The 15,785-nt window shown below is 38.8% G+C and overlaps 1 protein-coding gene across 23 annotated transcripts in view; it reads left to right on the top strand.

Moving 5' to 3' along the window:
- The window catches only part of LOC138753237 (neurexin-3-like), a 2,173,925-nt gene that overhangs the window by 1,048,786 nt on the left and 1,109,354 nt on the right, over positions 1-15,785 (top strand). For all 23 annotated transcript variants that reach the window (XM_069916009.1, XM_069916007.1, XM_069915992.1 and 20 more), the window contains one exon: positions 452-571. In XM_069916009.1, coding sequence (XP_069772110.1) covers positions 452-571 — 120 coding nt within the window. The remainder of the gene's footprint in view (positions 1-451; positions 572-15,785) is intronic.

The raw sequence follows: 15,785 nt of genomic DNA, 5'->3' as shown, positions 1-15,785 counted from the left end.
CTTCTGAACACTTGGCTCTGTGATGTTAATGGAGCTGAACGAGTGTCAAAAGCAGACATCTAGTGGTCAAATTCTTTGCAGATGTAAAAGCCATAATGACCAAAGACAAAACTCTCATCCCTTCTGTCTATATTTTCAAGAAACCCATCTGCAAATCCCAAGACTATCTCACTAACTTGCTTGCTCTCTCTCTTACGTATCTTGCAACCGTGAACAAAATTTCCAAAAGAAGAGACTTGAAACAAAGACCCTGGAGGGAATGTTGTTCACAACCTAACCTAACCTAGTTAGGTTTTAGCCGTGTGTTAACTTGTGTGTATCAACTCGACTGTGTGTGCTGCTTTGAAATATTTAGTGCATGAGTGCCAACAGTTTGCACTGAGAGGGGATCGTTGCTGTCTTCAGCTGCCATTGACACCTTGTTCTTCACTTGCTTTCCCCATCCTCCAAGGTCCCAGCACAACTTGCCAAGAAGACTCATGCACCAACTATGGAATCTGCATCCAGCAGTGGGAGGGATATACATGTGACTGCTCCATGACTTCATATCGTGGCAGTCAATGCAACGACCGTGAGTAATTGGTTCCATTTACTTTTTCTATTGCTGGCTGAGATCGGAGTGACTGGGTGATCCCCACCCCAATGGCAAGGGTCCTTTTTGAGTATTATCACCCAAATATATCAGTAAAAAATACAAGGCATGGATTCTTGATTGTAACTGGTGGATGAAGAAAGAAAATCATGCATTTATCAGGTTTTGCTGACGATTGGTATTTGGGGCACGCGGAGTCCCAAATTGTTCTCAACAAAGTAGTGTTGAATGCATTTTCAAAAGAAAGGACTGTTACTTTTTCAAGTGCATATTTCCTGGATTTTGTAATGACTTTAATGTATTTGACTTCAATGCGGAAACTGAGAAAGGCATAGCTGTACTGGTGTCTGTGCTTGCAATAGGTTACATTATCCATCTGCCTTTCAACCGTTGTGTGGTGAGGCATGCAGAATGAAACTTGAATTGAAGAGAGTGGAATAAACCCACCGCTGTCAGGTGTTAAAAAAAAATAAGGTAGCTTCCTTTATTCAAAGGAAGTCAAAAATCCAGAAATGTTACCTCATCCTTCTCTATCAGTGTTGGATAGACTAAGAAGGACAGAAATTATTACGAATGCTTGTCCTTATCTGTGTTGTTGTCCAACTCCTGAACATTTATTATGCTTTTATACCACGTCTATTAACAAAAGAACAGGAACCACTTGTTCTGCCATTTAATGAGATCAAGGCTGATCTAGGACTGATTTTGTGCATTCATCTTTTCCCCTGATCCCATCAACTCTCAAAACTAGCAAAGTCTGATTTAAGATTAGCATTTGACCTACCATCTATTTCCATTTACTGAAGAGAGTTGGGCATTTCCATCAACTTTTTCCTAACTTCCTTTGGCCAATGCCAACAATGCTTGCAGCCAGCAAGAATGCTTCCTGTTTGTTTACACTGCTCGTTCTCCTAAAAAATTGAAGGTTGGTTCAATTTGGTTTCTATTCAGGCCACAGTCTCATTTGTAAAGGCATTGGAATGCTTTCCATTTTCTTTGTACAAGCCATTAGACCATCTTGAATAATCTTAAATAATTTTTCATTGAAAAAGATTTAGTCATTTGAGTGTATCAATGAATTAAGTAGTGCTTGTAGTCAGATAGAACACATCCGTGAATAAAATGAAGATTGGAACATTCCAGCTCTTGTGGAACATTCCAGCTCTTGTGAATGGGTGCAATGTGAAGGACAAGTTTAAAGTAAATTGAAGACTGCAGATGTTATCCACACCCACAGACCCCTTCAACGGCACCTCTCAAACCTGCAGCCTGGACCTCCCAGGTGGATGGGAAGACCACCACTGACAGGCTTTTCTCTAAGTTGAGCACCATCCTGGCTTGGAAGTACATTTCTCATATTTCCTTAGGACAGAAGGGGAACATTCAAGCCATCACTGGTGCTCAGATCAATCCCAGATAACCTCTTGGTCACTTATTTCCCTGTAAACTATTCTTTCATGTATGCCCATTTACTTGTCCGTTCATGCTAGCTCTATATCATGGAAGTTCCTGCCCTACTGCAACATGGCAGTACTTTTATCATGAGGGATGCAGTGGTTCCAAAAGGTGGCCACTGACACCATCTTAAAGGTAAGAATTTTCTGCCCAGTAGAACTGTGGAGACTCAGTCCACTGAATATCTCCATGATGGATTTGTGCGTAATGAAAGATTCAAGGGATGTGAAGTTAGTGCAAAAAAAAAGGGAGTGAGGTACGATATCAGCCTTAATCTTATTGAATAGCTCAAGCAAGCATGAATGGTGAAATAGGACTACTGTTGTTTCTGTGTCTTACATTCTTACAAACATCCTGTAATATTGAGCTGCAACATATAGATTTCAAAAGTTCTACATGAGGAATCACAAGGTTGTTTAAGCAGATTGGATAATATTATTCTGATGTTTTGCTTACCTGCTTTTAATGAAGAATTTTGAAGAGAGAGGCAGAAGCATCAGATCCATCACAGGTAGGTGTTTTCATTGGAAGTGGGTTAAAATGTACTGCAGTTAGATTTGTAGCTTTCAACTGCTTGAAAGAAAGGTTGCAGAATGCAATTCTGAAATTGAGTTGAAATAAGCTGTCCTGGTTGATGTTTGCACAGGAGATGGCTTGAGGGTTTCATCATCCGGACATGTCTACTCTGATTTGAATGAGATTTTATGATATTACAGTATGCAAGCGTTAGGCAGATGTTATTGGAAAGGATCAGTCTGTTGTGAGCAATATTTCACCAGAGGCTGAAACAACAGACTTATCACATGGATTGTGGATGAGAATCAGTTTGTGTTCTGTTTTGATGAAGATTGCAATTCTCCTTGGCTTTTCGTAAAAGAATGTCTTTTAAATTCTTCTATATGCTGCTTTACCAAGAACCCTCTTAAGACAGCAAATCTATCTCTTGCAAATTGTATTTCTTGCTCAAGTTCAGCTTATTGGGTTCATAAGATCCAAGCCATGTGTGAAATTCCTTGCCTCTTTTCTAGGTGTCATATAGCACTGAAGTGTTCACTCGAGACAAAGCTTGGATGAAGTTATGAGTATTCATGAAATCGTATTCTCTTTGTTGGACATTTAGTGATCAATTATGAATGAATGTGATCTATTGACTGAAGTAAGAATATTTCAGTAATGCTTCCACAAAGAGAACATTCTCTGCATTGGTTAACAGTAAGGTCTTTCTTTGCGCATAGGGAGAAAGGTGTTGATCCAGTGCCAGAGAATGCTGGAAAGAATACCACAACAATGATTGGCACTCTGTTTGAGACTTGACAGGAGGTTTTGTTATCATCTTTGTTGGTTATTGACCATTGCAATTGGTCATTGGAAGATTGAAGCTGACTCAGAGATTCTGTATGGTATCCAGGGTTCTGAATGTGAGTTAGAAAGGACAGTGTCTTGAGAATGCAGGACTCCACATTTTCCCTACTTTTGTTGCTGAATCTTTGTAAAAACAAGTCGTGGTTTGCCTCATTTGACGCCTTGTAGTATAGCCCTTTTGCTAAAATGAAAATGGAGTGGGATTGGCCAACAGCCTCTCCCATGTGTAACTCACCTGTTGGAAATTACATGCATCAGTGAACAAGATGTGTGCTTTTTCAATCAAGATGAAAATGGAAATAATCCTGGCAGTTTTTTTTTAATTTTAATGACATTTCCATCAGCAAGGGTGAAAAGTATTTTCTGACCAGGCCTTTGTTCTAATTTGAGATACAGAACAACCTTTGACGAATGAATGAGCAGGTTTGAGCACCATCCTTTAAGGGAGAATTGCGGATTTCCATCATCTCTTTCTACGAACCTATGTTTTTGGACATCACCCTGAACAACATGGTTCTGATTCCATTGATAATGAAACTACTTTCTCTCTTGTACACTCAGAACACAAGGCAATCCTTTTCAAAACCTCCTCTGACAGGGGAGCACCATTCAAATAATACTCTATAAACAGAGAATTGAAGACTTAAGGGGAACAAAATAGTTGGCACTTAGTTTATGTCAATAATTGAGAGGAAATAGGGTTTTGCAAACATCCATCAATAATTATGAGCATGTCTACTCTGAAGAATGGCACAGAAATAGGTTTCAAATTTCATTTCATTTTTGGTAATAATATTTAACAGTAAATCTAATTGATGTTCTTTTGACATTATCTTCTTTGGCTTGGCTTCGCGGACGAAGATTTATGGAGGGGGTAAAAAGTCCACGTCAGCTGACATTATATATTGACATTATAGTTTATTTGTAATTGCACTCTCCGAACTGGTCTTGCATACTTCCTTGAATAATAGACCTGCATCAGCTGATTAAAGTGTCTCCATGAGTCTTAGCAGAAAAGGTATGTTGGATTCCAGAGCTTGCAAAAGAGAAAAAAATCTTGCGGTTTAGTGAGGAGGTTAGAGGTTAGAGAAAATGGAACCACGGCCTTGGTTTAATTGATGTGTGGCACAGTCGTGGCTGCTGTGTGAAACAAAAAGTACTCACATCACAGCCTGCCAGGCCACTGTTTGCAGCAAAATTCCAATTTTTTGGAGGATCTCAATTCGGATTTTACCAAATGTGGAAAATGATGTTTTGGTGCAATAAAATGATTGAGAACTAATTTCCAGACAAGTGTTCCATTTGCAACAAAGTCAGTGCCCCAGAAAATGTGCATGAAAGATAATTAACCAAAGCAAAAGAGATCCTTTGTTTGCAAGCTACAAATTGTTTTGATCAGATGTGCACTCCTTGATAGGGTAATGGAAAAAGATGCGTTTTGAACTTTACATCGGGAATTGGTTATATACATGAAAAGAGGCAGAAAATTTCTAAGATGGATAATGAAAGGGAGCTGAGTATATTGGTGAAAGTGCCATTTGAGTGGAGTAACTTGGGGTCTGACACTGCATACAAAGTCTTCCAGCCTTGTTAACCGTGGCTGTTATTGACAATCTATTGCTTTATTTGATTTTTCAATATATTGGCCGATCTAGGATGCCTTCCAATATATCCTTTTCTTCATCGGTCACTAGGGCTGGTAGCTTTCATGCCAGAAGTCTTCAGATTTTTAGGATGACCTTATCATCCTTTCTGCAATACATTATTCTCTAAGCTGAAAGGAATATGCAAGTTGATTCAATAAGAATTTGAAACAAAAATTTGTGTTGGGGGGAGGAAGAACTTTCCGACTATTAAATAGCTGTGTCTGTGGTCTCTGATTCTCTAACGTCATAGCTCTCGATCTGAAACTTAGAAACCAGGAAGTATTGCTGAAATCATTGCCATGCACCCCTACTTTATCCATCTGCACTGTTAACCTCCAAATCTCACTATTTTAACTTGTTAAATGATGTGGACAGTTAGTATAGTGGTTAGGTCAAAGCTATTACAACAGTGCTCCAGTTTCCTCCCATGTTTCAAAGATGTACAGGGTTGGTAGGTTAATTGGTCACGTGTGTATTTGGACGGTGCAGGCTCGTGGGCCGGAGCTGTCTCTAAATTAAAAATATAAATTAAATTGAAATATTAGAAATATAATAATCACCAGCCTAAAAATTACTTTAAAACTTTAAGAACATTATTTGAAAGCACCTTCCTCTCCCCAGCAGAGAAAGGTAAGAAAGGTGAGAAAGGTAAGGCTATATCCTAGAGTCAAGAATGGCTTGCTTTCAGCCCAGATCTGTGGGTTCTGAGGTGATGGATGAGATTGCAGTCTCTGCTTCAGACATGACAGAAGGTACTAGATGGAGTGGGCGATTGAGTAGTTAGTGAGGTGGTCTACGTCTGTCGTTCACACCTGGATGCTTTGAGCTCATGATGCTGAACGCTGCCCTGAGTCACCTTCTCCATTTGTAGCATCATTGATCATGGAATTTCTGGAGTTGGTGTGGCTGTGGTATTTCTTTCAAAGATGATTTTAGAAGAATCCCTAAACTTAACTCCCCCCCCCCCCCCCACTATCTTCTTAACAACATAGTTCATAACAGCACAATACAGGCCCTTTGGATCACAATGTTGTGCTAACCCATACATACCCACCAAAGTAAATCTAAACCCTCCCAACCTTATAACCCTCTATTTTTCATGTGCCTATCTAAGAGCGTCTTAAATGCCCCTATTGTTCCAGCCTCCACCACTACCCCTGACAATGCATTCTGAGCACCCACAACTCTCTGTAAAAAAAAACTTACCCCGAGTCTTCAATCTGAAATGTTAACTTTATCTTCCCTAATTAACCCTAATTTATTTCCAAAACATTCCTCAGGGTCAGTCTCAGAACAATTCTAATTGGGGGGTGGGGGGGGCATTAGGGTAACCGCAGGGGGTACAATCTGTCATTCAAAAACTCGCTCAGCGGGGGGGGGGTCTACCCTCCTTCCATGAACCTTCTCTGTGCACCGCCACAGCCGTCATATTTCCCTCTTCCTCCAACATTACGGACAAATGCACTGTTTATATCACGTGGAGACTAGTGACACTAGTGATGCAGGTGGGGGGGGGGGGGGTCACAATACCTCATTTTGGAGGGTGGGGGAGGGGGAAATGCCTGAGAATGCCCCTCCTTGGTGCCGGCCCTGACTTTCCTCCCTTCACTTTGTACATATGTTTGCTACTCCTGTCCTGGGAAAAGGGTGCTGGCCGTCTACCTTACATATACCTCTCATAATCTTGCAAACCTCTATTAATTCACTTCTCATTCTTCTTCACTCCAAAGAGAAAAGTCCCAGCTCTGCTAACTTTGCCTCAAAAGACATATTTTCCAATTCAGGCAACATCCTGGTAAATCTCCTCGACCCCCTCTCCACAGCTTCCACATCTTTCCTGTAATGAGGTGACTGGACTGAACTTTCTTGTAATCACTTTCCACAAAGAAACTTGGAACAAAATGTTTGTGTCAGATAAATCAAAAATATGGCAGATACTGGAAATCTAAACGAGAAACAGAAAATACTGGAAGTACTAAGCTGGTCAAGTCCCATCTGTGGTAAGAGAAACAGAGTTAACATTTAAGGTTGAAGACCCTCTGCCACTTAGCTTGTTTCTGGAATCTTGTGTTGGATGTGCAAATGATAGGGTTGCCCATTTGAGCAACTGAGCTTAGAGTTATACAGCATGGGATAGGCCACTCAGCCCAGTCTGTCCATGTTGACCAAGTTGCCAATCTGAGCAAGCCCTATTTTCCTGATTTTGTTCCCTATCCTTCCTATCCGTTTTTCTGTCGAGATGCCTTTTGAAAGTTATAATTACTCACACTTCTATACTTTCCTATGACAACTCGTTCCGGGTACCGACCATCCTCTGAGTAAAAAAAAAGTTGTCTCCCATGTCCCTTTTAAATCTCTCTCCTCGTGTCTTAATCCTGTGCCCTCTTGTTCAAGAATCAGCTGCCCTGGGATAAAAATGGCAAGTATTCACTTTAACCAAGTCCCTCATGATAATGGTCACCCCTCAGCCTCCTACACTCTAGGGAAAAAAGATGTTACCTATCTACCCTCTCATTATAACTCACCCTCCCACACCCAGCAAAATCCTATCTTATTAGGCCTCAATGCTGCTCCTATTGGCCTGTGTGAGTTTGCTTTCCCTAGCAAAGGGTTTGGAGGATTTTGCAGACACAGTCGGTGGTATCCCTCTTGTGCCTTGAGTATCCATAATAGTGCAATTTACTGCTATTATATACCTATTACATGTGGCTGAGACATTTTTCTCCCAGTGCCTCTGCACTTTGCTTGTAGAGTACTGCTTATTTGGTGATTATAAATATGGAGCTCCTCAAGCATTAAGTTCAGGAAAATTACTTCACAATGGTTGGAACTGAACGCAAGGGATTGTCACTCTTTTATATATAGTTCAATGTGCAGCTCTGCGATCTTTGATTACACTTTAGTACCCATTCCATAAACTGTCATTCACTGATTCTGGATGCCATTGACCTTTTTCCTGTAGAAAATTCCAGTAAAGATAATTTCCAGATAAAGGATGGTTAGTTATATGTTTGCTGAACCATCTTTTTGGATAGAAGTAGTAAATGAAGGATAATGCTTTCTGTTTAAATTCTTCGGTGAGTTCTTTATCCTGTAATGTAATTCTCCATGTATCACTAATGTATCTGCAAATTATGGGTGAAATGTTGAACGAATGTCAGTGTGATCTGAGCAGAATAAGCAGAAGCTGCATTTGGTTTGCCAAATTCAAAGTGGCAAGGTGTTTCTAGCTCAGGTACTGGTCCATGCCAGTGTCTGACCACCTCTGACATCTCTTTGTCTAATCCAGTGGTCCTTAACCTTTTTCTTCCCACTCACATCCCACTTTAAGTAATCCCTCTGCTGTCGGTGCTCTGTGAGGGATTGCTTCAGGTGGGATTGCTTCAGGTGGGATCTGAGTGGGAAGGGAAGGTTGAGAATCCCTGCTCAAGACCCAACTGTTACTGAGATATTTTGCTTGAGAAAAATGGTCATTGGCCCATTTCCTTTGGAGTTCTGAAACCGTGCACATAACGAGCCCATTAGGGACGATTAAAACAGTGGTTTTCAACCTTTTTCTTCCTACCCAGATCCCACTGGTCTAATCCCAACAATAGATCAATCTCTTCCTTTATTCTTCTTGTTCCGATCTGGCTTTCCAATGAAATGCATCCATGTGTTTTGTCTCAGTGGACTTTATTTCTCTCTGCTGCGAAATGGTGCAGGTTTATACTCTTTAGATTGAGAAGTTTCTGTACTGTATAATAAAACCCGTTATCTGAAATTCAAGCAGCCAGCAAAAAAAAATCACAGAAAATATAAATAGGTGAAGTACACAGATGTTTAAAATTGGCATCCCCTTGCCCTAATGGCTAGTTTGCCAATCAATTTCAAGCAACCGGAAAATTAACTTATCCGTCATCTACCAATCCCCATTGGTGTAGAATACCAGGGGTTTTACTATATTTACTTGTGATTATCTTCGAGCATTGGAACATTACAGTGCAGTACAGGCCCTTCAGCCCCCAATGTTGTGCTGACCAATGTAAACCTATTCCACAACAATCTAATTTTTCCCCACCTCACACCCATAAACCTCTAATTTTCATACATTCACATGCCTATCTCAGAGTCTTTTGAATGTCTCCTTCTTAATGTATAATGCAAGTGGAAACCTCTTTGCAGCTGCCCTATTAAGTTCATTCATATATTTGGTGAATTCTCTCAGGCTTTTCCTAAGGAGCCCCAAATGCTGGGAACTCCAAACCTTACATGCCAGGTAGTTGTAACAGGGAAATTTGGATACAAGCCCAAGAACCCTTAATTGCAGAGGTTGTAAGGGGTAATTGTGCAATTTTAGAGAAAGCACTTCTCCTGGATGATTCAGATTTCAGATTTATTGTCAGAGAGTATACATGACATCACATACAACCCTGAGAATTTTATCATGCGGCTGAGACACTTATTGGTTGTGCAAAAATCTGTACTCAAGAAGATATGTATACATGTAAACAAATAAAAAATGTAAACAAACTGTGCAATACAGAGAGAAAAGTCAAGAGAACCTAAAGGATAGTGGAATTCAGGCTCTCTTTATCCCCACTTGAGCCTGAGAAACTAAAGGAAATAGATTCCTATTCTTGAATCTGAGCAAGTAGAAGGAGATAAGTTATATGCCAGTCATCCAATTAGATGACAAATCCAGCTTGAAAACTCCCCCTAATGGAATCGTACAATGTAATGGCCCTTCAGCCCATCCAGTCCATCCTGACCATCAAATGCTCTCTATACTTATCTGTTTAGCAGCATTTGAACTGTAGACTTAAAGATTTAAGTGCTCATCTGGTTAATTCTTGAATGTTCTTAAACTCTTGTTTAAGACACCTCTGTTCTGTGAAAGAAATGTTCCTTTTTTGCAAATTGGAGGAACAACATCTTGTATTCCATCTGGGCATTCTCCAACCAGAGGGTATTGACATTGAATTGTCCAATTTCCGTTAAACTCCTCCCTTGAGTCTCTCTCTCTCTTTCCCCATCCCTCTGTCTCCTTTCCTTCAGTTCCCTACTGCTTTCTCTTCCCTCACCCATCACTTCATCGTTTTCTCTTCTACTCTCCCTTCAATGTCTACTAATGACCTCTTACCTGTTAACCTGTGCTGCTCCCTCTACCCCTTGCTCCCTGCTCTCCTCTTCTCTCTTTCCCCCTTCCCCCATTTTTATTTTTGATGCCTGCCTGTTTTTGGTTATACCTTGATGAAGGACCCAGGCCCAAAAATATCGGTTACCCTTTTCTTCCTATAGATGCTGCGTGACCTGCTGAAGTTCTCCAGTACTTTGGGGAGATGAACTCGTCCCCAGCATCTGCAGACTTTCTTATTTAACTTTCTGTTACTCTGTGTCGGTATTCGAAAAGTATTGCTAGAATTGGAATAGATTCTTTGGAATATCTTAATATCCTTTGAAAAGTAATTAATGAGAAATGAAATGGCGCTGAGACTCCTGTTAACAGTGATAATAAATGTGCGTATAGGTTATCGAGTTCACTGAAGCGAACAACACAAAATCTAACTGTAAATTACCACAAACAATATTAACATTTTAACAAGCACTCAGAATACAATGATGTGTTATGATTCAGGAGATCTTTCTTCATGTTTATTGTGAATAGCAGCTTTCATTAATATTCCTTTATTTTGTCTGATCTGTATAGCCTTGTGCGTAGTGTGTGAGTAAACTAGAAGCAGAATTAATCATAATTTATTTTATGTTGAAATTTTAAGTGTTTCTGTTCTTTTGGATATGCAGGCAAGTACTGTTTAACTGAATAGTTCAAGCCAAGATACCAAAATCAATTTATTATAAAAGGAAGTATCTTTTAATTTTTAAATTTTAATGATATCGCAGCATAGAAGCCCATTCTGGCCTTTGAATCCTGTACCGCTCAATTGCTCCAAATTAACGTACCAATCCCCAAAGGTTTGGAGGGTGGCAGGAAACCAGAGCACCTGGGAAAAAATAAACTTTGTACAGACAGTGCTGGATTCGGATTTGGGTCACTTGCACTGTAATAGCATTTCTGTAGCTGTTTCACTCACTGTGCCATATACAGGTGTTCACAGAGAACAACATAAACCAGCAGATAAATAGCTAGTAATACATGTACCTGTTGATTAGTTTTCTGAGAATTCAGTTTTTTTTTTGCTGTTTAATTTATCTAACGCTATCCTCGGTTCCTCCCCTTTCCATAAAAATTTCTTTATTATTCTCTTTAGTTCATTGAAGAATTTCTCTGTTAAGGGAATTGGTAACGATTGAAATAAGTATTGTATCCTTGGGAAGACATTCATTTTAATGCAATTCACCCTCCCTATCAACGTTAGTGGTAATTCTTTCCAATGTTCTAAGTCTTCCTGTAATTTCTTCATTAATGGGAGATAATTTAATTTGTATAGGTGGCTTAAATTATTATCTAATCTAATACCTAGGTATCGGATTGCTTGTGTTTGCCATTTAAATGGTGATTCTTTTTTTAAATTCTGTTTAATCTGCATTGCTCATTGGCATCGTTTCACTTTTATTTGCGTTGATCTTGTACCCCGATATCTCTCCATATTCTTTCAATTTCTTATGTAGTTCTTTTATTGATTTTTCTGGTTCTGTTAAGTATACTATGATGTCATCTGCAAATAAACTGCTTTTATACTTCTTCTACTTTATTTTTATCCCTTTTATTTTTGTTCTTATCAGTTCTGCCAATGGTTCTATTACTAAAACAAATAGTGAGGGAGATAGTGGACATCCCTGCCTAGTTGAACTACTTAATTAAAATTGGTTTGATACATATCTATTTACTGTCACCTTCGCCAATGGTCCATTATATAATGCTTTAATCCAATTAATATATTTTTCTGGTAGATTGAACCTCTGTAGTACTTTGAATAAATAAATAATTCCATTTCTGCATCTAAAGCAACAGCCACTACTGGCATCTTATTTCCTTCAAATGCATGAATTAAATTAATAAATGTACAGACATTATCCGCTGTTCATCTTTTCTTACTAAATCCAGTTTGATCTTGTTTTACTATTTTTGGTACACAATCGGCCAATCTGTTTGCTAATAATTTTGCTATTATCTTATAATCTGAATTAAGTAGAGATATTGGTCTATATGATGCTGGTGTTAATGGATCCTTCCCCATCTTTGGTACTACTGTAATTATTGCTGTCTTACATGAATCTGGCAAGTTTTGTGTTTCTTCTATCTGGTTCATTACTTCCAGGAGAGGATGAATTAATAACTCTTTAAATGTTTTATAGAATTCTATTGGGAGTCCATCCTCTCCAGGCGTTTTATTGTTCGGCAGCTTTTTTAATATATCCTGTATTTCCTCTATTTCAAATGGTTTTATCAGCTTATTTTGCTCCTCTTTTTGCAATTTCGGCAGTTCAATTTTAGCTACAAACTCTTCTATTTTGTCTACTTTCCCCTTGTCCTCAGTTTGGTAAAATTGTTCATAAAATTCCTTAAAGTTCTCATTAATCTCCATTGGATTATAAGTAATTTGTTTGTCCTTTTTCCTTGATGCCAATATAATTCTTTTAGCTTGCTCTAAGTTGCCAAGCTAATATTTTGTGTTTTTTCTCGTAGCTCATAATACTTTTGCTTTATTTTCATTATATTCTTCTCCACCTTATACATTTATAATGTTTCGTATTTTATTTTTTTGTCTGCCAATTCTCTTCTTTTTGTTATATTGTCCCTTTTTGCTAGTTCTTTTTCTGTACTTACTATCTCCCTTTCCAACTGTTCTATTTCCCGATTGTAGTCCTTTTTCATCTTAGTTACATAACTTATTATCTGCCCTCTAATGAAGGCTTTCATTGCATCCCATAATATAAATTTGTTTTTCACTGATTCCATATTTATTTCAAAGTACATTTTAATTTGGTGTTCAGTAAACTCTCTAAATTCCTGCCTTTTAGGTAGCATGGAGTTTAACCTCCATCTATATGCTCTTGGTGGGATGTCCTCCAGTTCTATTGCTAATAACAGGGGTGAATGATCAGATAGTAGTCTAGCTTTATATTCAGTTTTCCTAACTCTCCCTTGAATATGGACCGACAACAAAAACATCTCAATCCTTGAGTATGTTTTATGCCTACTCAAATGAGTATTCCTTCTCCCTTGGGTGCTGCCTCCTCCATATATCCATGTTTCATTTCCTGCATTGGTTTAACCATAAATTTGGCCACTTTTTGCTAGTCTTTTGTCCAGTTTTATCCAACATTGGGTCCAAATTAAGGTTAAAATCCCCTCCTATCAATAAATTCCCCTGCGTATCTACAATCTTCAAAAAAAATCTTGCATAAACTTTTGATCCTCTTCACTAGGTGCATATATATTGAGCAAATTCCAGAATTCTGAATATATCTGACACTTTATCATTACATACTTCCCTGCTGGATTCATTATTTCCTCCTCTGTTTTAATTGGTACATTTTTATTTATTAATATAGCTACACCTCTGGCTTTTGAATTATATGATGCTGCCGCTACGTGTCCTACCCAGTCTCTCCTTAATTTATTATGTTCCACTTCAGTTAGATGCGTTTCCTGCATGAATCCAATATCTATTTTTTTTTCAGGAAATTTAATAGCCTTTTTCATTTAATTTGGTTATGTATTCCATTAATATTTATAGTCAACATGGCCATCTCATATTCTGTTTACACCTCATTTCCACTTCCTCACCACCATCTTCCCCCTTTTCCTCATTTTCATTTCTCAGTTTTCCCTTTTTGAACTCAATGTAGTACAACACTTTTAAAACAACAAATACTTCAACAACTCCCACATCTAAAATTCTCTTAACCCCAAATGTCTCCCCCCTCTCTGAGTTGCCCCTTATCCCTTGCCGGGCAACCACAACTCCCCTCTCCATTTGGAATGCGAACCCGCTCACAAGCGTCAACTGATTTTGCACTGACTGTTATTCTCTCCCACCCAACCCCCTCCAGAAAAGACTTTTATCTTCACATATAACAAAGCTCACCTTCTTTTTTTTCCCCTTACTTCCTTCTCTTTTCTTTCCCTTCTTTAGTTCTTATTTATACATTATTTTTACATCTTTATATGTAGTTTGTCGTCATTCTTCGTTCTTGTTACATCTCTTCATTTCTCTTTCTGTCCTGCAGGCATTCTGCAAATTCTCGTGCTTTCTCCGGATCCGAGAACAGTCTGTTTTGCTCCCCCGGGATAAATATTTTAAACACAGCTGGATATCTTAACATCAATTTATAGCCTTTTTTCCATAGGATCGATTTTGCTGTGTTAAACTCCTTCCTCTTCTTTAGGAGTTCAAAACTTATGTCTGGGTAAAAAAATATTTTTGACCCTTATATTCCAATGGTTTTTTTGTCTTCTCCAATTTTATTCCTTGCCCTCTCCAGTATATTTTCTTTTGTCGTGTATCTCAGAAATTTTACTAAAAAGGATCTTGGTTTTTGTTGTGTCTGTGGTTTCGGGGCTGGTGTTCTATGTGCCCTTTCTATTTCCATTCCTTCCTGTATTTCATGCATTCCTAGGACCTTTGGGATCCATTCTTTTATAAATTCTTTCATATTTGTGCCATCTTCATCTTCCTTTAAGCCCACTATCTTTATGTTGTTTCGCCTACTATAGTTTTCCATTATATCCATCTTCTGAGCTAACAACTCTTGTGACCCTTTAACTTTTTTGTCACTTTCTTCCAATTTTCTTCTTAAGTCATTCACTTCCATTTCTTCAGCCATTTCTCGTTCTTCCACATTTTCTAATCTTTTCCCTATTTCTGTCATGACCAGCTCTATTCTACTCACTTTTTCTTCTGTGCTTTTCATTTTTCTTTTCATTTCACTAAATTCTAATATCAACCATTCTTTTAATGCTCTCATTTATTCTTGAAATTTTTTTTATCTATATACTGTCCATCTATTTTACCTTCTATTTCTCTGTGCAGAGCTTGGTCGTCTTCTTCCTCTTTTTGTATCTGCACCTGTGTTTGTGTCTTCTACTTCTCTTCCTTGTATCTGTGTCTCTTCTGACTTTCTTGTTGAGTTGCTTGCCTCACTTTGCTGGGCGTCTTCTTGGTTGGCTTCTTGCTGCTGGTCCTCTTCTTCTGGGCTACTCATCTGTTGGGCCTCCTATTGCTGTTCTTCTTTCCTATCACTCCCTTTCTTGTCAATTTCCTCTTCTTCCAGCTGAGAACCATGATGTCGGGCATCCTTCAGCTGGTCGCGCTGTGTTAGTTCGCTCCTCAGCTGGACCCCCCTCCCGTCAGTGTTTTCTTTTCCCTTCATGTATGCATTGTGCGCTTCTGTTTGGCTCAGAGAGCCATTTTTGCAGTCCAGCAGTCAGGAGGTCGTGACTCTGCGGGGTCGTCACCAACCTTGGGGAACGGGCTCTTTTCTCCACGACAGCTCCCTGTTTCTTCATGCAGGTAAGGCCTTCTCCTTTCTCTTCTGGCGTCCTTTCTTCTTTTTTTCCTGTTGTTTTTACTTTTTCCTTCTTGGGTGCCATTTTCTTTCTTTTCTCCACAACTTTATCTTTTATTTGTTATATTTTGTGTTTCATGAACTTCGTATTTTCTTCACTTTATTTCTTCTTTTCTGGAGAGGACTGGTATTCTCCTACCGGTCACTGCTCCATCACATGACTCCTCCAGGTGCTTTTTTCAAATCCCATCATTTTCTGGGGCTTGGGAAAATAT

This window comes from Narcine bancroftii, chromosome 2, assembly GCF_036971445.1.
Source record: "Narcine bancroftii isolate sNarBan1 chromosome 2, sNarBan1.hap1, whole genome shotgun sequence".
Lineage (NCBI taxonomy): Eukaryota > Metazoa > Chordata > Chondrichthyes > Torpediniformes > Narcinidae > Narcine > Narcine bancroftii.
The sequence above is the reverse complement of the archived record's forward strand: the minus strand, read 5'-3'. Positions and strand labels throughout refer to the sequence as shown.